This window comes from Orussus abietinus, unplaced genomic scaffold (assembly GCF_000612105.2).
Source record: "Orussus abietinus isolate OABI.00-Male unplaced genomic scaffold, Oabi_2.0 scaffold70, whole genome shotgun sequence".
In the NCBI taxonomy this organism is placed as follows: Eukaryota; Metazoa; Arthropoda; class Insecta; order Hymenoptera; family Orussidae; genus Orussus; species Orussus abietinus.
In genome coordinates, this window is record NW_019394280.1 from 818489 (window position 1) to 842395 (window position 23907).

Below are 23907 nucleotides of genomic sequence, written 5' to 3' on the forward strand. Positions count from 1 at the left end.
AAGACGTTTGCGGACGGACTTGTGTACTCATCTGCAAGGACTACCACGGAAAACGCGGATTTCGAGAGACAGGTAGTTACCGAAACATATATATGTACCTTCGATTTGAACATTCATGAAAATGTTGTTACTTGAATGATGGTTAATCGTTTCAAAAAATTCTCATTCGAACTATATTGAAAATTATACATTTTTAATCCATTACCTATTGCCCATTACCGTAAACTTGAACAAAGATGGACAGTCAATATCCGAAAACATTTATTTACATAATTATTTAACACTGAATTAAATACTTCCGTTAAGGTGAAGTGAAACCCTCTTCAAATCAATCGATTCGAATAAGACACTTATTTTTAAAGGTCGGACACCGATCTGTCCGAAACATGGATACATGACTCGTGATCGTCTAAGAATTATCCTGATACTTTCAAAATTGGGACTTTCGAAAAAAATTGCTTTGTTTTATCCTCAATCAGACTCAAAATGGCGTCGAGCTCTCATATTTTGATGAATATACAATTATTGAAGGCTCCGATAATGAGAAACGAAAGTGTCAGGATAATTGTATAACGATTCGAAACACTCGGGTAACCGAGAAACTCGCATTTCATCGGGATAAACGCAAAAAGTGTCTTATGCGCTTCTATGCTAAAACGATGATAACACGAGATCTCGGAAAGAAAATTTAGTTGGCACTAAAATCACAGAACACGCAGGGTGACACTCTGCAGTCAATTAGGGCATCAAGAACTATGAATCCAGGAGATTTCTGGAGCTTTACTTAGATTTCTTTATAATTATTCCACGAAAACAACATATGGAGTATGCAATTTAGTATAATATCCAATATCATTCGACACACCTGTTTATATAAATGTACAATGCAGATATATAAGAAGAATCTTTTTTACCGACGTCGATCAAATTTAAGGACGTGTTTCACTTCACTTTAATTATGTTTACATCTCTTATATAGTCCATTTGGTTCTCAGGTAACATACAAAGGGAGTTTTATTAAACTTTCAAATTTAATTAATGAGCAATGGGATGCACGCCAAATAACACGATGAACAATGATACATAAACCTATCACACGGAACGATCGGTAGAATATACGTATATTGGATATATATGGAACATCCATACATTTATCGAAAATCTATATCACGTATAGGCCTTCATTAGATATTCTCTGGATAATCGCAGATATCTAGGTTTGGTATATTGGTATATCTATGGTTGATGTGTATTCACATATACTATAATATTTAAATAGAAAAATTACATATACAAATTACGTCTTGTAACGTGGTGGGCTCGACGCCCCCTCACGTTACAGGGAATCGGGTCCATCGCAGGACGAGGCTGGTCCCCCGCATCCAAGTAAAGAATATTTAAGACGAAGGAAGTCCTCGGATTGCCTTACATCGATCACCGATTCCAATTGCCACCGATCCCTGCATAGAATTTTGCCCCAACGTGTCTCGTCAATGATAGTACGGGTCAGGTGGGAGATATTTGGTATTTGGAAATGGATACAGAGATGATTTGGGAGATTGCTCACGGGCAGTCACGTGATCGCATCCTGTGCTGCCCCCCGGTGGAGGATGCGGACGGCTAACGCACTTGCCACCTGTTATCTCTCAGAGGCGGCGCGATACATTTCTGGTGGAGGCTCGCGCAATCGCGATGGCAGATACAGGGTTTGTCCGGGTCTTTTTCGATTCGATACACGTTCGAGAAAAATTTACGTAAGATTGACCTCTCAGGTGCTCCTTTCTCGTCACCTTATCGGAATATCCGTATTTTTTGCGATCATTCAATGGGAATACCAGGGTATTTACAGGGTATATTATCCAGGTGCCTGAGATTAGGAGCCCACCTGGAAAAGGGACGGCACGCTAGTTATGTATTTCCGATTTGAGTCAAATTCCAGTCCCCCAACCGCCGACATTTTCTAGCGAATAAAATTCATTGGATCAACAAAAACCGACCCCACCCGCTATTACAGGGCCAATTAGAGTCGGTACCTTTCTTCGTGGAGAGCAGAAGAAGACTGCGTTTAGAATAAGCGCGTATCTATACCGTATGTACAGGGACCACTGGAGACGAGGCAAGCAAGTTTTCTTTCGTTTCTTGCGAACTTAGATTTTACCCCCGTGAATTCTATTCGCGACTCTAGAGTTTGCAGCCGTTGGCGGTGCATGGTGCGTTGCAGCTTCGCTGTGACATGCCAGGCTGTACTTTCTGACTTTCACTTTGCGACGCGCGCTTCCCCTTGGCGGCCGACAACGGGCGGTCGTTGGATCGTCCGGTCGCCTGGATCGCTAAAGCCTGCTTTTGCCTCGCGAGTCGAATCACGCGAATGTAGAGTTTGCTGACGTGACAATGTTCACGTCTTAGAGTTCGCAATCGTCGGTAGTGCACGGTATGTTGCAGCTTTGCGGTGGTATGCGAGATCGTGCGACCTAACCTCCTCTTTGCAGCGCACGCTCCCCCTTGGCGGCCGACAAGGTGAAGCGTGCGTCGCGGGTGGTCGTTGGATCGTACGGTCGCTCGCACCGTTAACGACTGCTTTTGCGTCGCGATTGAAGTAGAGTCATTCCTTTTTTGCATTCCGCATAAATGTAAAGTTTGTTGCCATGAAAATATTCGCGTCATTAGAGTCTGCAGTCGTTGGTAGAACATAGGGTGTCGCAGCTTTGCCGTGACATGCGAGACCGGGCGATCTGGCTTCCATTTTGCGGTGCACGCTCCCCCTTGGCGACCGACAAGGTGAAGCGGGCGTTGCGGGCGGTCGTGGGTCGTACGATCGCTTAAACTGCTAACTGTATCATAGGATAACCGAGAAGGTGGCACTGAGTTTGTCCCGAGCAAAAATTGTAGGGGTTGAAACTTCCGAATCGTAACAGGATCATAGGACAACCGAGGAGGTGGTACGGAAGTATCCCGGGCAAACATGTTCGTTTTTGCAGCGAGAAGAAATATTTTACAGCAAATTAACCTACGCGGGAGACCACCTTCACCAAGAGTAACACAGAGGAGGAAAAGAAATTTGCCAGAAGGGCCTATTTTCGATTCAAAACCAATCGTTCATAGTTCAGGCGACCGTACGACGTCCAACCGCCCGCCACGCACGCTTCACCTTGTGGGCCGCCAAGCGGGAGCGCGCACCACAAAACGGAAGTCAAATCGCACGGTCTCGTATGTCACGGCAAAGCTGCGACACCCTACCTGTATCTACTGGGTCATTAGTATATTCACAAAAAATCTGTAAGGACGACTGTAAGGATTTATATATTGACGAGTTATAGGATTATTTACTGTACGTGGATAATACAGGAACATAATTCGTTTACCATACTCCTCAGTGCAGGAAGATTCCGATGAGTTGCATGAGAGCGTTCGAGGTAAGTCTCTTTTTACCGCAATCATCCCTATCGTTATTAGTACGTTCTTGATCCACTACCGGTTTATTTTCAGTTTCGGTATTATATTTTCTGTCCACAGAAATTGGTGTCCACTGCTGTTCCTCGTGACGGTTGTTACCAGTAGTTTCGACAGGACCCAGTAGATGTCACATGGCATTCGTGTGACTTTCCTGCAAATGGTACGTATAGTAATTCGTTTGTACATAAGACCCAATACCGTTTTTTTTTCATATTTAAGTCGTAACACCGTTGTGCGTTACTGTTTCAGATGTCGATACTCCAGCTCTACTTAAAAAATACAGCCTTTAATCCGGAGACGAGAGAAGAGAAAGCACGATAATTGAGACAATCCACGCATCAAGCAATGAATAAAAATGTTCCTCAACTTCAGATTAAATCAATGTGAGAATACCGACAGTGACGTAGGCACATAGTAAGTGTCCATAATCACAGGAATCGATTTATTATGCACAAGTAGCTAATGTTTTGTCCAATTTGTTACAACAGTGATTCAACGTTAACCTGAGCTTTGATATACGCAAAATAGATATTATATGCAATTTATATTAGATATCGTATTACGTCTCATATGCGTATATGATAGGTATATGTTCTGTGTGGGAATTTCTGAAGAGAAACATACTTTCGTCCTATAAGACCTTCATAAGTTCGTTAAAAATCGACATACAGCGATAACTTTATGATTGTTCAAAATTCCTTGCGAAATTCTGATCATAACTAATGTAATACCAGCAAAGATATGACATCACGATGCCAAGATGACACGGAGCGAGGCCTACTCGCCCTGCCGCCTCGCGTCCGAGGGAAAAGCCACCCGGACGCGACGCCGGTCCGCCGAACTACCTTGCGTCCTTTACTTTTTATCCGTTTCTTCTTTCTTATACTTTTACCGTGTTATTTTTTCGAGCTGGACCAAGTCTGTTTGCAGGTACATTTCCTGTAACTTAAACCCCCAGAAATTGTAACAAGAAAATCGATTCTTCCAAATTCCTAAATAAGAAACCCCCCCGTGGTCTCGTCTCCTAACTTAATCTAAGAAATGCAACAATGATTTAGAAATTATAAATCAATGTGCAGTATTCTATCTTGGGAGATCACCGTTAACGCATCATCGAAATTGTGTTACAGATACGGCTAAAAGACTTTTCAAAGGTTTGCCGTGAAGATGACAAACAGACAGAGGAGAAGCCGGTACTTGACCATCAGCATATTACATATCATAACGATAATGTGCCAAGGTAGGTTACATTGATATCAATCTCTCTTAAAACGGTATGGCAATAGCAACATGATTATATAAAAAACAGATTATGTGTATTCGGCACATAGAGTCGCTCCAAAAATTGCGTCGTACTTACCGTAAATATCTACAATTTAATCATATCTATCGTCGAACTTCGGTTGCGAGCAATTGTGAAAAATGGAACGTCCTATGCCAAGGAAGCAAAATGGGTCTCAATGTCCAGCGTGACCTTGCACACAAGCCGCAGACGAGTATAGCAGACACGTGGGATGTAAAATACCCTTGCCTCCATGGTACATACTATACTTAATGTAACAAAAGCATGGATTACGACTCCTTTTGCACGTGTCCGGAACACAAATATGGGCACTTTTTCGACTTAGGACGTTTTGACTCGCCGCCAATTCAAGCCACGATCAATCAGGAAGTTGTTACATAGGTACCCTTTACGAAACAGTCATAACCCGGTAACCCGACAGGTAGCCATCGGGGTAGCCACAGGTAACCAGCTTGTGTAACATCCGCGCAGAAAATGTTACTTCTTGATCGTCTATCGCCTACAATTTCGAATAGCGGTGCGGCGCAGGAAGCGACTTTGAAATGCCGTTTTCTAGAGGCCGCCCCAGCAGCCGCGCGATGCTCATAGTGGGCGGCGAAAAAGCAAAAGGGTACAGGGATGAGGGAAAGAGAGGAGGCATACTTGACATACGGGAGTTGAGAGGGGCGCGCGTCAACCGCTCTCATTGAAAGTCAAATTCTATCCGTTCACCCCTTTCTCAGCGGTCGCTTCTGCCTATCTTCCGTCGTCTGGTACCTGTAGAAATATATACAGTTATATCAGCAGCATAAATGCTCGTCGGCATTAAGAGTGCACGAAATTTCAAGTAATTTACACCGACGCACACACGGAAAAATGCATCATCTAGACAGACAGAAATCAATTTTCCGAAAAATTATAAAATCAGAAACGAAGCATCGAAGAACATATTGCAGGATTGGTCCGAAAAGTAATGTCAGTGATTTAATTGCGAAGCGACTATACGTCGCAGCGCGCTGGACTGGTTTCGGAATTAACAAAATACATTTTAATGTAAATAAAATGTATCACACTTTAAAATTATCCGAACAAGTTTCATTTCCGGCAAGGGCCCTAGTAGCCCAAAATATTTACCTTATATTTTCTATATATTTAACGAATATCGTACGTCTTGTAAATACTTAGCAGACATTTTAAGCATTTGCAAAACATTTACTTTACAGCATTATTTTTATAGTATTTGTGTAATATTAGCTCCATGACTTATCCTAATATTTTTCTTATAGATATACAAAATGTTTCGTTTCATTTTAATATAAGTATTTTTAAATATTATCTGCCGAATACATTGTAAACGTTTTAAAAATATTTTAAATAAAAATCACACGTTTTGCTGCCTCCCTGAAATACGGAAAAGAAAATATTGCAAAAATGTCTCGTATTTTTTTTATATCAAGTGATACGTCCGATAATAATCGTCAAGTGAAAAATCTATTTTTATTATACATTTATAAATTACAAAATATAATTTTGATATATGTTTACAAATTATTAAAACAAAATATGTCATTGAGATTTTCAAAAAATATTTTATACATCTTAAAAAATCTGTCGCTTGAGATACTTAGCGAAGATTACCAACATATATTTAGAAATGATCTTGTGCTGCTAGGAGATGAATTGAAACACTAGGGTAACCGCCCGAGTACAGAAGCCAAGATTTTAATAATGTGAAATATGACTGATGGGATGGGATGTGACATATACATGTCGACAACTTTGTCCGTACATTCACGTCGAGCCCCTTGCGGATGTTTTGTCCTTTCTTTCAAGAGCTCTCGACCCTTTTTTCGAAATTCTTAGATGATGCGCAACATGTGAAGGTGTTCTAATAACCACGTACCCATCTCCTTATGAGTCACTGTAGCTATGAGTCATATCATTTGTCAAGTTTCAATTCAGGTGATGTGAAAGACAATCTTAAAGGCACCCCAGTAACATACAGTGTTAAAAAAAATATTAGAATTTTATATCATTGTTGCTGAAAGTTTTATTTAAACGCGGTATACTAATTTTTATAACATATTTTTAAATACAATTTAAAACATGTTATAAATGTAGTACATACCCAGGCCCGCGGAACGTGGAATATCCGTAAATTAATCGTATATTGAACGTATGTAAGATATGTATAGATATCTATGAACTCTATTTTAGATACACTCAAAGACTAGATGTCCGGATATGGTACGTAATATATACACAAACATACATACATACATACAATAGATGGTCTATAGATATTCATATGTACTTGAAAAAAAGAAATGAAATTCATAACACTTTTTGAGGAAAGTCCGTTTGAGAACCACTTTGTAGGAATTCGGCTGGCCCCACGGACTCCTAATCCACGCAGTTAATTGGTCGAGCAGCTCCTTAATTTCCAGATTTTGGCGGACTGGGCGTGCGCTGGCCTAGTTCCTGGGGCCGGGGGTTGCGGTGGCACGGTTGTGGCGGCGCAGTTACCGGGCAACGGCGCGAGCTCTGCGCGCGTCGAGCCACTGGCGATGCCCACGACCGTAGCGATCGGTGGCCCGTCGGGCCCCGGGGCGCCTGTTTTCACCTCCGGGGCAGATCATCCGACAAGCCCCAGGTACTCCGGTGAGAACGTGGTCGGTCTCCTGGCCCCGAACTCGTTGCTCCTTCCCGGGAAATGGCAGCCATTCCTCTCCCTGTCGGTGGTCCTCTCGGGAGCTCCCGCCTCCTGGTCCGGCTCCTAGTCGGGTAGTATTGGGCGGCCGTCCTCGACCTGCCAGGGTCCGTCTACGGCCCGCCCTTGCAGGTCGACTCGACCTTTCGGGTGAGCTCGACGGGTTGGCCGTGGCATCGCGGTCGGTGCGTCCAGTCCTGGTCTCTTGGGGTGCCGAGGCGGCGAGCGGTAGCGCATGCGCGACCTCCGTGAGACCGGAGTCTCGCTACGATTTACAGAAATTTGACGAGCTTTCGAGCATTCCGCCATATATTTATCATAATATTCCGGCAAATGCTCGAGCGCGCGCCCGGGAACGCAGAAAATGGGTGCATATTTTACAGAAAACTTGGGGAGTTCCCGTTAATAGCTAATTGAATCTGAAATAAAAGACGCAACAAAATTAATCCAACAAATGTCCGCTTTCCCCCTCCCCCCGAGTCGGTGAAGTCTGGGCAAATTAAACCGTGACGAGGACGACTATCGATACATGTTTTATTTGACGCGTTACAAGTGTTCTCGCAATTTTTCCTTAAGCAATAATAGAAGTTGACCTTCCGCGACAAGTAGAGTCCCAGCGAGGCAAGGGGCGCGCTCGCGTCACTCGGGTCCGGCGGTGTTCGGTTCGGTGCGTCGCGGAGTTCCGGGGCGCGAATCGCGAAAGCCTACCTGTCCCTCACAGGTAGAAGGGCGGCGGCTCCACGGGGAAATCCGGGAGATCGAGGGCGTCCGGGCGACCGTGGAGTGCCCTCCGGAAGATGGCCAGGACGGCCGGGCCGGACCACTCCCAGCTTTCCATCTTCGACCGTTGTATGCGATGCGGAGCGTCCTGTGTTCCCGGTGACGGTCCTCTCCCTCTTTACGGCCCAAAAAGCTTCTCGAGTCGCCGGGCGTGTTTGTGGGACCGGGGGCTGGTTCCGGTGGCGGCGAGGTCGGCCAGGAGATCGGTGCGGCGTGGACCAGGCGATGAGCTCAGGAATACCATTGTTTGGGGTCGGGGGTGGTCCGAGGAGGTCCGAGGCCGGAGTGCGAGGACTGCGCAGTCGAGGCACGACCCAAGCTATCCGCGAGGCGTCGGCTGGCCATGGCGACCGCACTACGAGCGGCGTCGGTGGCAACGGCGAAAGCTTCACCGGAGTCTGCGGGAACGACCGCGACAGCATCCTCGTCCGGGGGGCGGTCCGCAGACGTGGAGGACCACCTATGCGACCAAAGGGTCGAGGATCGTAGCGAAGACCACCCTTCGGCTTCGGCCCAGGCGATGAGGCGGCGGGGGTCCTCGACGGTCGGGCCTTCGGCGAGTCCCGCGGTGTCTTTGGCTGCGGCGGGGGCGGCGGGGGCGGCGGAGGCAGCGGTTGGGACCGCGACGGCGGCGGGGATGGAGGTCGGCGTGGGAGGTTCGGCCTTCCCGGCCTCTGTAATGGTACGGTTTAGGCCGTGCAAAATGTATCGTCTTTTTCACACCGTCGTGAGTCCGAGTCGTGTCAGAATTTTCTGGAAATATTAAATCGCCGATTTTCGAGGTGCGAAGACCCGAGTAAGAGAAAGGCAGGCGGGCGAATTAGAGAAGGATCTCGAAGTCTCGTACCGCGCAGGCAATGCTTCGGTTTCTTACGCTTCTCGGCTTCGGTCGCTCAGCTGATCGAGGCCGAAATTCTGAGTTGAATTCGGATTTCGATATCCCGAACGCACCGAGATTCCTAAATTAACTTTGATTAACAATTAATTGATTGATTTCGCTTTTCGAGGACGGACTTAATTTTGGACAGGAAGTGAACTCTCAGATATATATAAACACACACACACACACACACAATGACCCTTTTATATCACCTTAAAGGACAATAGGTTAGCGTTCATTGTTTTCGCACAGATTCATTGTATAAGATATACCAAATATACGACATTCGAGGATGAGAAGTTATTGTAGAGTTCGACAGATCATTTTTTTACTTATTAAATATATTTTATTTTATATGCAATTCCTAATGCACATATTTAGGAGAAGTGATTTTATAATGTTTGTGCGCGCAATTATTATTTTATGGATATGTAGATGTCAAATTTTATTTTGCATATAATATACAATGAATGTAATTGGCAAAAGTGACCGATTTTATGGCTTCTTTTATCTTAAGCGTTACTTTGTGGAAACATTTTCATAAAATATATCCGTATGAAACTATGAAATTGATTTTTTTACATTGAAGGTGTTTTTGTGGATAACAATTGTTTAGTATTAAATGAACAATTACATTTTTTAATCGTTCTTTAACGTACTATTGACATACCTCGGATAAAAGTAAAGGAACATTTTGTAATACTGTCCTATAAATATGTCGCATTTTTTGAATATATAAGTGGTATCGTTGTCTCAAGTTAAAGAACTGTCCTTCAACTACTTACATTAAAAAAACAAAATATGTATACATGCCCGGATAGACAAAGCGATGTACAATTTTAATGAAATTTTGTTGATAAAAGAACATTAAATGAGTCATAAGGGTGTTCCTTACGAGTCTTAACTTGGAACTCATATCTGCAGTACATAATGACGAACCAAAAATTCTGAAATATGAAACAAAGATACGTACATACAATGTCTCAATTTTTGGACGCACATGTACAGCTAAATTTATCTCAAGCATTGCCGATAAATAATTGCAGCATCTATAGCTCAGATTTGAGTCATGGCGTGATGGAAACGGGAACATGGAGCAATGTCATATGTAGCTCACATTTGTAGCCTTACCTAACTTCATACAATGTCCGCCAATTAATCATACGGAATGTTATTATAGGTTCTGTTCAATTTTCTATCGATTTTCAGTTCATAAACGTCGACCATGGTATAACTGGCATATGACTCAATTATGCGGTAAATATATTGCTACAATCGTTTGGGATAAATTTACCGGGAATTTTTGTTTAAATTTATTGTGTAATACGCGAACATATATTGCAGACATTTCATGCAGCAAATGGTCTGCAAATTGTTTGTAAATCGATTTTCCTCGTCATATGATGATCGTGAATGTCTATCTGGGTGATGAATTTAATAACAGTCAGGGTGTGAATAATAACTGTGGAAGTACTCTTGTTCTACCGAAACATATGTCACGAATATAACGATGTTTCTTTTGCGCTGTAAAACGTATGGGACTGGACCGCGGCTGCGTTCTAGGTGGTTGTGCCTTAAAATCGATTGCACCCAGACGTGTACTCGTGCATGGTACAGGGTGTGCCGATGCTTACATTAAAATTGCACATCTGTGTTTCGTACAGAATTTGTTGAAGGTATCGATGACGTCAATTTCTGACGACTGTCGCAGTATGGGTCAGATAACTTGCAGATTCGGCCAGAACTCAAAATATGAACGACTTTGACCGAAAATGCTTACTCGGGGGTTTCCGGGGTCGCTGAATTCGAATCTCTAATCAAATTTACTAAATTCAAAATGCCGGATTCAATATGTTGTCAAAATGCCAACGAGTCGACACATTGAGAGAAAAAGAGCTGCTAGACCGAACATCCTGACACTGCTAAAGCTTCGGATTCAATCCTCTTAAAAAAAAGTGTTTTATTTGGATCGACCGATATGAGGGGAGTTTCAGTTTACCTTGATACATCCGCAGATTCGATCCCGAGCGTCTAGATCGACACTTAAATTCGGATTCATTGGGTTTTGACTCGATTAATGCCAGATTTCTAGTACGATGATCCCTCCCAGCCGCTAAATTGTAATTTTCTTTCACTAAACAGGTTTTAAAAAAACCTAATCTTCCGGAAAATACGGTGAATTGGCAACACCGATGGGTTAACGGTGACCCGATGAGAGATGGGTAAGCGAGATCGTAGATGGTTTAGTGTATTCACCCTTTGAACACGGAGTCATTTCGATATATGGGCGAAATTCGTTTGACCGTGCAGGCAATATTGGACCAAACGTGGGGCGCCTTTAGGCGCTCTTAGTTGCCAATGGGTTAATAAATTACTCTAGTGCCTTAGAGATTGTCAATGCAACACAGTGTACATTACGTCAGAGTATATTGTTTTCTTTGCAAGCAGCTTAGCTGTGGAGGAGCTTTAGCTGATTCTAGCTTCAACCATTGTGCTCAGGACGGTTACGTGTTTCGTTAAAAGCTTCAAAACAGAAACGCACGACTTGAATACGGGAAAAAGAACAGTGATACTGTCGGAACAAATGAATCCCTGGACCATATTAAAGAGCTGTAAAGGATGTCCGCACTGTTAAAACAAAAAATTATTTTATAGTTTGCTGGAATTTTTATTCAGACATGGTATACTACCTTAATAGCACAGAATAATTTCTAAATCTTTCTTGTGATCTTTTCGAAATATCTTAAGCGACAAATTTTTTAACACGTCTCGTAGATTTCATTCGAAGATATCTAAAATATTTGTTGAAAATTTCAATGACATATTTAGTTTTATTAATCTCTAAACAATATATGTATATATAGACACCAATTTGCAATTTAATGTGGATATAATTTAAGTGGCAATTCGTTTTTATAGTAAACTAATCTTCAAAATTACCGTTCTTTTTCATATACCAAGTGTATGTAATCCTGTAATGTTTACAGCACTTCCCGAGGGTCCAGCATTTACGGAACCAATTCCTAACATTACGGTTGCACTTGGGAAGGATGTTAATCTGCCATGTGTCATAGAAAATCTAGGAAACTATAAGGTAAGAACTACGACATCATTTTTGAACGATGTCATTAGCTGTGTTTTTTTATCAATTAGCTTTTCTATAACTGTTTAAGAAGTCATGCTCGGTCAGGAGGTCTAGACAAGCGAAACGTATGTTATTGGGCGCCAGCCATCACCGGACGGCACTAAATTATCGAAATCTACACCTCCACTTCACAAAATGCTAACAAAAAATATGATATGAAATATTCGAGAAACCTTATAAGACACCTTACAGCGACGTCGGGTCCGAAACGTCAACGGCGTCGACCATTGAATGGTCGCTAGGGCGTACCGAGCTAGCCCGGTTTTTTCGTCATCGTCGTTGCTCTTTTCGTCTCGTAACGCCGTTTGAGCTATCGTTTATTTAATACCGTTTTGAGTTAGCTAAAGGACCGACCCCTTGGGCCTCACGCTGGGGCGAATTCCGACCAATTTGACCCGTGCGATTCGGGTCTCGGATTGCCCTTTCGGAAGGCCTGGCGCCCAAAAATTTTCCTGCAAAATTTCGCGGATGCGAATCACACAAGGTTGTGAAAAATGATTTATTTGCAACGCCGCCAGAGCGTCGGAAAGGTTAAGTTTCAGATTTCATTGAGAACCCTTGTTTCGTTCAGATTTTGAGTTCAGAGAAAAATAACGTAATACATGTATCCATACGTGTATGTATCCATTCGGGTTTGTTTTCATACATCTAAGTAGATAATGGATTAGGCATACTATTTAATATATTTTTAGTAATAATCGATTTTGAAATGCTTTGTCCTGGAAAAATTCAATTGATGGTTCCGTCTTCTGGAGGTTTACACGATCTGTTATTTCCAGGTGGTATGGATGCACATGACTCTCAATGCACTTCTTTCTGTCCACACAAGGATGGTCATCAAGATACCACGATACTCCGTCACGCATAATCAAAATACGTGGCTGCTAAAAATCAATAACGTGCAGAAGGAAGATAGAGGATATTATATGTGCCAAATTAATACTAATCCAATGATGAGTCAACTAGGATACGTCGAAGTTGTAGGTTGGTAACGCTAACAAGAGCCACATATAACTTTGTTAGAATAATAGCATGTGTATTATGGTAAAGAATTTGTTTGCGGTTACTGTTTTACGTAAAAAAACAGTTAAAGAACAACAAATGCGTTACATCCATCCAAGCGTCTATCAGACTTTAGCATATTTTTTTGAATATCGATCCAATTGATGGTTCCTCAAACGGTTCTCCCATTTCGTAAATATGGAGACTTCGAAAAGCAGAAACTCAAGTCAGTGACGTGGTGACTCCGCTGCGCGCGCAGTCACGCTACTGCTTGCTCGAGAAGAAAAGAGGTGGTACGCGTAGAGAGAGCAGCATCCATATCGCGCCGGCGCCTTCCGTGCAAAGCCGGGAGGAAAAGCTAATGTTACGTATTAAATATCCTATACATATTCGGATCCGTTGAATGCGTTTATATAGAGTGAAACATATTTCGTTATTAACGGTCTCATACAATTGCAATAAATTGATCGCAATCAATCATAAAGGTCTAGTAAACGTCTGTAGAATGATGTAGCTGACATAAAGAAGACGCATGTCTCATGTACATTGTATTTCATTGCGGTGTACCTTTAGATTCAGTTTTTTAAAAATGGGACGAGTTATTTTGTATACTAAGTATGCAATATTCTCTTCGCACACACGTTTTGAAAGCATTTTAATTATAGTTATTCCAATGTTAACAGTCCCACCAAATATAATAGACTCCTTATCGACTCAAAGTAACGTCGTAGTCAGGGAGTACCAAAACGTCACCCTTACCTGCAAAGCCGATGGATATCCTGTACCAATCTTAACGTGGAAACGTGAAAACGGCGAAGCCATCTTTGTTGATCGGCGAGAAAACGGTTAGTCCCTTTAAATTATACTCTTTTCGCGTATTAGTGATAGTACATAAGTTCTTCGTTGCAGCTTTATTACCGCGCCATTCATTTTTCGCTTAAAGTCAATCAACATCATGGTAGCTTAGGTTCGTTAAGCTCGAGTCAAGAGCATTTTGAACTTTTCGACTGTTACCGGCTGAAAAACGATTTGACTTCCCGAAAAAATGAATTATTCAACTACTACATAAAAAATGCTTTTTCGAAATAGTAGATCATTTACAAGTCGTTCGAAGTACAATGAAAAACATTTGGAAACGAAGAAAGTATAGACGAAAAATACATTTAGTACCCAAGCTCTCGATAGCAAGAAATTTGCGTCGAAATAAAGATATTTAACGTTAAAACCACCAGTGGATTTTTTTATAGGATGAGGCATTTCAATGAGGAATTCTTACTGATCTTGGTGGTTGTAGCGTTCAGATCCGTTCACTCTTTAAATGGCCACCTTCGATTAAGTTGAATTAAGTTCCCGCGGGATGTGCGGGGAGTGAAGACTTGCGAAGGGTCTCAATAAACGATAGTTGATAAATGTGTCGATAGGGTAGCTGAATTTCATCCGTTGGTCAAGGTATACTACACATAAGGAGCGGGAAATGGTTAATGCGATAAATATAATTCGTACGGGTTGCTCCACATCCTCGTCGCGGCGGTCCGGGCTTCGCGATAAGGTGCTTGCTCACGGACATCCGGGCGGCATCGACAAGCGAGGAAAAACACCACCGGCACCTGAAGGAACTCTTCGAGCGCCTGAAACAAGACGGGGGGGCTAATAAACCCGGCAGAATGTATTTTCGGCGCACCGGAGGTTAAGTTCGGCGAAGGGACGCGGTCGCTACCTGAGAAGGACGCCGTCATCGATACCTTCTCTCGGCCGGTCACCGTAAAACTATTACGACAATTCCTGGTTATGATTAACTTTTACAGGCCATTCATACCTAGGGCAGCGCACCTGCAGGCACGGCTACACGATCTGCTGCAAGGCAACGCAAAGGGCCTTACCTATAATTTCCATAGGCACTGATTACACCTACTCTTATGCTTTTATATAAGTATACGTAGTACCATTACATATGTATGCTACGTCGCAGACAGCCGAACACAGCCCTACCGGCGTCCTTTTCGCTATGCCTTCCGTCCGGGAACACGATTAATTGACTGTGCTTCACTTAGCTATTGCAGGAAATTTATACAATATAGGAAAAAATAGTAGAGGACCTTTCGACTCTTTTTTCAACAACGATAGAGCCGTATAAGCCGTGACTACGAGTTCTGTTACACCCTGTATATATTACATATGTATAATAATAATGTAAAATATGTACTTACATAATTATGGTCGAGACCGCTTGCGTTGAACATTCCTCCCAAATTAACAATGAAATGATATGAAAATTAGCCACTAATTGATTCTGGAATCCGTATATTAGATTATATTATTTGTGATTAATTGATGTATTCTCATTGTAGCTACCAAGTTTGATGGGAGCCAGCTGAATCTGATAAAAATAGGGCGATCTCAGATGGGTGCGTATTTTTGCATGGCTAGCAATGGAATACCGCCCAGTGTCAGCAAAAGAATTGTTGTCGAAGTGGAATGTAAGTATGACTGTCTACGGCACAAAATATGCAGTTGCTTCTTATGATGTTTTTTTGCAATAACCCTAGAAAATATTGATTCGTTGCAAGATTTATTCGAGATGCGATGAAAGGAGTCAAGATTTGTTTCTGCATATTTAGAGATGATACAATGAATATCCACGTGGAGATGTACCGTAATCTGGGACGACTTGAACTCCCTGAAGTAACTTGTTCATAAAAGGAACTTCTTAACCTATTTTGTTTTTCTTCGGTTTCTCTTAATGTTTGCAGGTTTCTCATCGTCGCTTGAGAATACGGTTGAAAAAAAATGTTACGGAAGTACGAAAGGATTTTATTTTCTACATCCTATCTAAATTTTGAAAATGAAAACTTGAATGAAACTATGAACACCTGTCTATCTGTAATGTAAAAGAAATGACAGCCTTGATATCTTATGCATATATTATAGATAGTGATATATATTTAGAATAATTCATTCTTTAAGAACTGGAGCCGTTGACGATTTAAAACTTTTTCCGATACGTTGAAAAATAAAATTATTCCCGCGCTAACAAAGAAGTTCCAATGCACCGTACCCGTTGTCTGGGCTCATCTCGGGGGGTCTAGTTGTCCTCCCGAGACCCCGCGTTCCACCAACGGATCGGGGCCACATCGTCCCACCGGCACCTCTCGAGGTCGCGTGCAGTGGAGTCCCGAGGACCACTCGGGTAACGCCACGCTAAAACGCTGCCGCCAACCTTCGGCATCTTCATTTGATAAACATTTATTTTTCAGTTAATAAAACTTATCATGGACCCATGTTTGGCATAATTAAAGTACGTTCGGTATCGTGGATCCTGTAATTTTCTTCAGATTTTCCGCGCTGCCGGCTCTGCGGTACCCTAGTCTGTAAATAATCAAGGTCACGATTCTCTCACTTAACGTGCTCATCGTCGGCTTTTGCATTCCGCAATCCTTTCGGCGCACCCACAATCGTCTTAAGTTGACAGCATATGAGAGAGCAATGTCTGCACTTACTTTAAAGGCTGTAGCTCCCGTCACATAGTATAAGTGTGAAGTATTACCAGTGTTTAATTAATTGTTTTTATGTTTAAGTTAATCCAATGATATGGGTACCGAATCAGTTGGTGGGTGCTCCCGCTGGCACTAATGTTACCATTGAATGTCAAACCGAAGCATATCCACCCGCGGTCAGCTACTGGATATTCAACGATACCATGGTTGGAAACGATACCAACACCAACGACAGGTATTCGACAAACAAAATGGAAAACAGCTACAGAACTCGAATGAGGTTAACCATACGGAACATACAGAGCAGTGACTTTGGCAATTATCGATGCATTAGCAGAAACTCTCTTGGAGAGACCGAAGGTTCGATTAGACTATACGGTGAGTATAGTTTTGCGGGTTCCAAATATAAATGATGCATTTTTTAAATATATGAATAAGTTTGATTCAAAGCACGTAAATAAGCGTAACCGCGACCATATTGGTTTTTCCATCGTAGACAAAGCTCTATAAAATATAAACCAACAGGACTTAACCGCTAAATTTTTGGATATATTCTCGAGACGATTAAACCCGACGATCGTTCAAACGGATCAAGAATTCATCCTCAAAACCAACCACTCCTCTCCCGCATTCGCGACCGTGGCTGTCATCCAATTATAGAATGTCCACCTGAATTCAAACTGGGAGAACTTAATCGCTAATGATTGTATATGTAAAGTCCTACTTTTCTTTTCGACCGCGATAACTCCGCAGTGGTAGAGTTGTGTTTTCCTTAGGATGGGTCGGACTGCGAATTCCCACCCGGGCGATCCCTTAGAATGGACGCACAGGCGTGGAGATGTATAACAGCCGCCCCTCGAGAGGGCGGGTTATTGTTAACAAAGAGTATTAGATACTATTAGATAGAGCGGAAGGTAAGCGTATACTGACATCAGCGCCATCTCGCGGGGTGGAATATGTACTAATCTCAGGCTGCGCAAGCGCAGTGGTATCCGTTGGGGAATCGTCGGTTTCGGCATTATTTGAGCGTCAGCAAGGAATGTGAGCCGACTTAAGGACGTTAACGGATTGAAAACGATCCAGACTCCATCATGGTGATAATGTGTAACCTCTGCACATACAAGAAGAACTCGAAGAATCATAAGGGACTCGCCTTTTCCCGTGCGCCGAAGGAATCAACAATGTAAGTAGGAGGATAATATATACCGTCATTTTATAGGTTATGTGCATTTTGTAAATGATTAATTTTAAATTTAAATTAAAATCAACTGAATTTTTCCGAAATGATTTTCAGAATATGGAAGTAAAGTGGCTCACTTTTTTTCTAAGTTATGGGGATTCTAAGTTATTCATCTCGATTGTAGTCAATTTTATTTACTAGCGTAAGAAAACTTTCTAACTAGCATTATGTATTTCAGTCGTCAAAAGTGAGTAGAATTTGCTGGGTGGAAGTATACTTCTTAACACCTTCACTTGTGGGAAGATCACTTCAACCCTGAATTAACATGAAAAAGGCAATCGCGGAGTCCTTCCCATCATACGAACACAGAAAATGTACCCACAAAGCAATCGAATTCGACAGACATCAGAAGTAAATGTTTATGAAAAAAATTGTGAAATAAATAATTTATTATATGAAACATATTTTTCATGTGTATTTTATTTGGCGTTCCTTTTCACCTATTGAAATTTCCCGCTGGATGAGGCACTGCGAAGGGGTGGGGGATATTTAGTGTATATTCCACTCACGAGGGAGCGCTGAAGACTGTACGCAAAAATACATTGCGGTCTTATGGGATTTCCCGCCCTAATACTCTTTGGTTGTTAAGCAGAGCGCAGTTAGTGGCTTATACAACACCTGAAATTACTAAAATTCAAATATATCTGAGCAATAAGAGAAACTTTTGAAAAATAAGTATTTTTTATGTTTTCTTGTTAATGAATTCTTTACTTATGTTTCAGAAATGGCGAAACCGTCGATAAGTCCGAAAGCTACTGAAACTAAAAGTAACACGAACAAAAAAGGTGAGTCGTAGCGCACACCTTTACACTGATCACGAAACTCGGTAGAGTTTCGCATCAAATATACTTTTGCATTCATATGCGTGAATTAATGTGTATACGTGAAACGCCACCGAGTACGTAACGTCACGTTTGAGCATGTTATACTTATTAGAATTGATATCTTATTATATATACCAAAGCCAGCTATCCTTTAAGGTTTTTTTATAACAACCAGACTCATTTCACTCGCTTCACGAGAACCATACCATTTATTCTTTAGACATTTTGTTACCTGCACCTGAGTTGATATTGTTAAAATAAATTTGTTAATGTTTTCAACTATAAACAGTCGCTATAGGCATGCAATAGGCGGCCGAATACAGCGGTTCAACGGCTGCACGTATTGTACTTGAAATATCTTTTCCTATCTTCTATGAAACGAACGTTTAATGCAAGAGAAAATGGAAAGTACAATGGATGAGAAAATGATCACGAATGCATTTATAACAATTTCGAGGTGAAGTGAAACAATTTCCTAATATATTTGCAGGTCGCAAAAGTACAACAGTCCCACCAAAGAGGCTGACAACAATTTGGCCCGCAGTTTACACGCCGTATTATCCAAAAAGGACAGAGCAACCTCCACTAGGAGCAGAAAATATTGAAAATCCAGAACTAACATTGCGAGAACAAACTGGGGCAGGTAAGAAGTATTAATATGACATTAACGGAACATATCGTATAACATCTTTATTATGTATTTGTTTCCTCGCGCAGTATTATGAAACTCAACAGACTTGTGACAAAATACATTTCTTGAACTGCGAAAACAGTTCGAAGAATTGGAGTTAGGCGAAATGGAGCATACATACCCGAAAAGAGCCCGAGGCTCGTTATCTCTAAATATCGCCCAATACAACATAGAATGTTCCTAAGAAGATAGTAGACTCGGAGAAAGCCGATCCGGAATCAGAGATCATTTATTCCTTATCGAATTCTTGAGGACCGACTTAAACGTAAACGCAATAAAATGGTGGTTCCGAAATCGCGATGATGAATTCCGACGTCCCTTCGAAGCTCACTTCTTGGTTAAAATGCGTGGTATCCAAAACAGTTCCTATCCCCGGCACCTGACTACACCAGTGTCTACATAAATGAATTTCATTGGAACCCGGATGAGGGAGGTGAAGAGGTGATATGAAAGGATCATTCTATATATTACGACGTTCAACCTTATTAATAATTTACACCCAATCAAATGCGCAAGACTAAATCTGTTGGGCGCCAGCCGCACGTCGGCGGCTCCAAATCTTAATTATCGCGAATCTCAAATCCTAAATCGAGTTGCGCGAGTTCCCGGCCGGAATACGGCTAGTCATTTACCTCACGGCCGTCACTCGCGGTACTCGCGTATCGGAATTCCCCAAAAATCGTGAATTCTCGCGAATTGACCCAAACTCTCCACGCGGACGTTCCCCTATTATCGCACATTTTTCCCTATGTTATTTCGCGGATTTCCTCCTATAATTTATCCAGGGACTGACCCAAGTAAGTCCCCGAAGGTCCGAATCATCCACGTCCAAACGTGGGATGCACGGGGGGTTTTCCAAAGTTCTCTATCGATTGATCGCAGGCTTTCCTGGGGCCCTATAATGCTTTTGCTTCCGGCAACGATCCACTTTCTTGGCTCTCCACGGAACGTCTGCAGGTCCCGGTGCGCGGATTGGCTCCTGCCCGTCGGCGCCGCGTCGGCGCCGCGTCGGCTGACCGATAGCAGCGCGGCGACCTCTGCCTCACCACGCAACACAGGATCGCACGAGGGACTGTTCACTTGGATATCAGTGAAAATCATTTCCTTCGTTGACAGCCCATTGTCTTTGAATTCATATGATAAACAACAATGCGATTCGCTAACAAGTGACGTTCAGCCTTAAAATTGTGACAGCGTTTTGGTGATTTCCGACGATTTCCAGTCATCTCAGTTTGCGATTTCCAGCGGATTTTCGCATGATTTCCCAAAATCCCTGCACTCGCCAGGGCCGCATGGGCGAACCCTAAGGGTTGCGTCTCATTAAGGCCTTATTACTATCTCCTCGGCCCCACCGCCCGGAGTCCTTCCTAATTCCCATACGAAACCCATAGTATTTTCCCTACCATCCCGTACGATTTCCCATAATTATTCCCCATAATGAAGTTCGGGCGTTCGCTAGCGTCGCTCGCGGGTCGGTTCGCGCTAATGAAAAATATGGCGGATGGACATCTTCCATGAAAACGCGATTTTCTTTTAATGTGGGGGGGCTACCGACCCACCACATTACAATATATATAATGTAAAAATATTTATGAAACTTTTCTCCAAACTTATTGTACCGAATCGTTGGAAACTTCAGCATGTGATTATGGAGGCTCCAAGAACGAATGTGATACTCATTAAAGTTCATTTTTAACCCAACATTTTTCTTATTTTTCCCAGACTTTCCAAGACTTTCCCAGACTCACCAAGAATGGATATTTTTTTCTAATGAAACTTCATGAGCATCACGTTCTTCCTTAGGGTCTTCGTAATAACGTGCTGAATTCCAAACGATTCGGAGCACCCAGTTTGGAGGAAAGTTTTATAAATATTTTTACGTTTTATATATATCGAATGATCCTTTCATATTACCTTAAGAGATGAGAGGGAGAGAGAGAGGTTCGAGGGATCCAGGGAGAAGCGTATGGATTGCAAGTTGTTGGAGGTAACGAGACTTCAATCGAACTCGGCTGTACGATTGTTTTCCTGTACAGGACTTGGCAATGAGACGCGACCGAGTGTCTTGATATAAATATCGATAACGTCAAATATTTCTTTCCCTATGTCGACTAAACTTGATATTTTGCACATCCCATTAATTCTTATAGAGTACTTTTCCACCGTTAAAAGGAAATCATTGAACAAGGTTTGAAACTTTTCACTCTAAGTTATTTATGTACCGAAAATCTAATGATAATGGATAAAAGGAATTTGGTGAATTTAACATGAAAAGATCGAGTATTGTTCGAAAATTGACCTATTTCGATCGATCAGTTCTGTAATTTATGTTGTCGCTGGTAGCGAGTAAAAATATGTGAAAGTTTCTCCCGAATATCTTGTAATCGATTAACCATGTACTTAATATTAATAATCACTTGTGATAATTATATTTTTGTTTTTCAGGAAGTGCCTACATAGTGCGGTGGAATGCACCGCAATTTATGGTCGTTGCGATGCAGTATATCCTAACCGGACCCTACATGCCTCCCTATATGCCGCAGAACACACTTTGAATTGACAAATAAGTCATATCCTGTAGATTCCGAATTGCTTAAGTTACCTACACATTGCCCATGTACATCTACGTTCGAGTAAATATATTTTTGCTGCATAGTTAACTAATTACTGATCAACAAAGTACGGCTAAGTATACAGTTGGTAACACAGAGTTGTGTGTATTTGCCGGAATTACAATGTTGGTGAGCTAAAGTATGAGAAGGTGCACAAGGACATTTTCACATAGCGGTGAAGTATCTGATATATTGAAATTATGACGAACAATAAGAAACGCATATGTAAATACCATTGTTCAGAACTTTCTTGCAGCAGACGTATCAACGCGAAAATAAGTCTATTGCAGTATCTACGGAAGAACGTTAATTTATATTATTTTATATTCCGCACAAATCGGATTTCGTGCGGATTTGTAATAATTTGTGCCTAATTTGTTAGTTCAGTAATCTGGGACTATTTGGACATCTCGGAGTAACGTGGTCGTACATGGGTATTAACGTTTTTGCATTTTCTTTTTCAGGCAACGTGAGCTTCAATCAATTCGATTCGAATAAAGCGCTTTTTATTAGGGTATTCCTAAATTTACGGTACATGACTCATAAAAACTTAAGGAATGTCTTGACATTTTCAAATTATCGATTTCATAAAAACATTCTTTTCATTTAGCCCAGATCAGAATCAAAATGGTGTGTTCCCATATTTCGATCAACATACAATCCTTCAAGATTCTGACATGGGAATAGAATGTGTCAGGTCCGTCGCACGAGAATTTAAAACATGGTTTTTAATGCTCTATTTAACCGTAGAGTGCCACCCTGCGCCATTTGTGATTTTTCTCTTCGCGATCTTTTTAACGTACAACGAGCTACGATTAAAACATTGAGATCACCCAGGAGGGTGATCTTGACATGTCAAGGTCAAGGTCATCGGGGGTTGGTCCCTTAAACCCCATATTTACCAGTTTTACAATATGAATAAGAAAATCCTAAGGATAAATATTGAATTAAAATGAATTAGACTGGAATATAGAGCAACCACGTTACTCCAGCGTGTCCAAGTAGCGTGGGTGAACAATGAAGAAAAACTGTAGAAATTTACGATAATAATATGTAAATTGTAAAGCCGGCGTAAGTTTCATCGATTAAAACATCTGGATGCTGATTAATGTAATCCCCACGAAAATACTTAATAATTGTTCATTCGAAATTTGTCATTACTGCGTTTCTAAGATATTAGTACAGTTTGGAAGAATTCGATGGAAAAAATGTTACTACAAAGTATAGACGCAAGAACAAAACGTTGAAAGTATTGTTGCTTTTCATAACCTAGTACTGTACTGGATCTTTAAGTTATACGTAATGTCTCAAAACTCGTAGTAATCCTGGAATTTGATGAAAGTTCAAGTCGAAATTTCAATTCATTCGAAGAAAGTACAAGAAGAAATTTTAAGTCAAAGATTTCATTTTTTCGGGTTCATTTAAAAGTATTTGCTGGTTATTTAATTACTTAAATAATGAGTTGTTTTAAAAAGTTGACAATTTTAAAAATAAAACTTGAATTTCGCACGAGTTACGTATCACTACTAAGGAATAAATTATTAAATATTTTAACGAAACGTTTCTTTAGTAGATAACATAAAATCAATTAATTCGCAAATTGATTTAACTTAATACTTTTGAAATCGAACATTTTAGTTTATAAACAATTCATCAAGTAACTATCAGCTAAAATTATTGCACTAATTCAATTCAATTATTAAAGTTACAGCTCTAGTAGCACAGAATAATTACTAACTATTTTGTTGTAATCTTGGATAAATATTTGAAGCAACAGATTTTTAAGATATCTTG

General features: G+C 41.4%; 1 protein-coding gene across 1 annotated transcript; it reads left to right on the forward strand.

Annotated features, from left to right (window-relative positions):
• LOC105698365 (lachesin) lies at positions 1-22072 on the forward strand. Its single transcript, XM_012422551.1, has 10 exons — positions 1-72; positions 4584-4693; positions 12093-12199; positions 13030-13234; positions 13936-14097; positions 15601-15729; positions 16828-17124; positions 18709-18771; positions 19301-19453; positions 21947-22072. Exons 2-10 carry the CDS (start codon positions 4621-4623, stop codon positions 22054-22056), a joined length of 1299 nt encoding a protein of 432 aa, XP_012277974.1. The 5' UTR covers positions 1-72; positions 4584-4620; the 3' UTR covers positions 22057-22072.
• Positions 22073-23907: the final 1835 nt, after the last annotated feature.

What these genes read in the sequence shown, in the direction of transcription:
- LOC105698365 (XM_012422551.1), top strand. Translation starts at nt 4,621, where the DNA reads ATGACAAACAGACAGAGGAGAAGCCGGTACTTGACCATCAGCATATTA. An exon ending in AAAATCTAGGAAACTATAAG is followed by an intron (nt 12,200 to 13,029) that starts GTAAGAACTACG and finishes TGTTATTTCCAG; the next exon opens with GTGGTATGGATGCACATGAC. An exon ending in AATTGTTGTCGAAGTGGAAT is followed by an intron (nt 15,730 to 16,827) that starts GTAAGTATGACT and finishes TTTATGTTTAAG; the next exon opens with TTAATCCAATGATATGGGTA.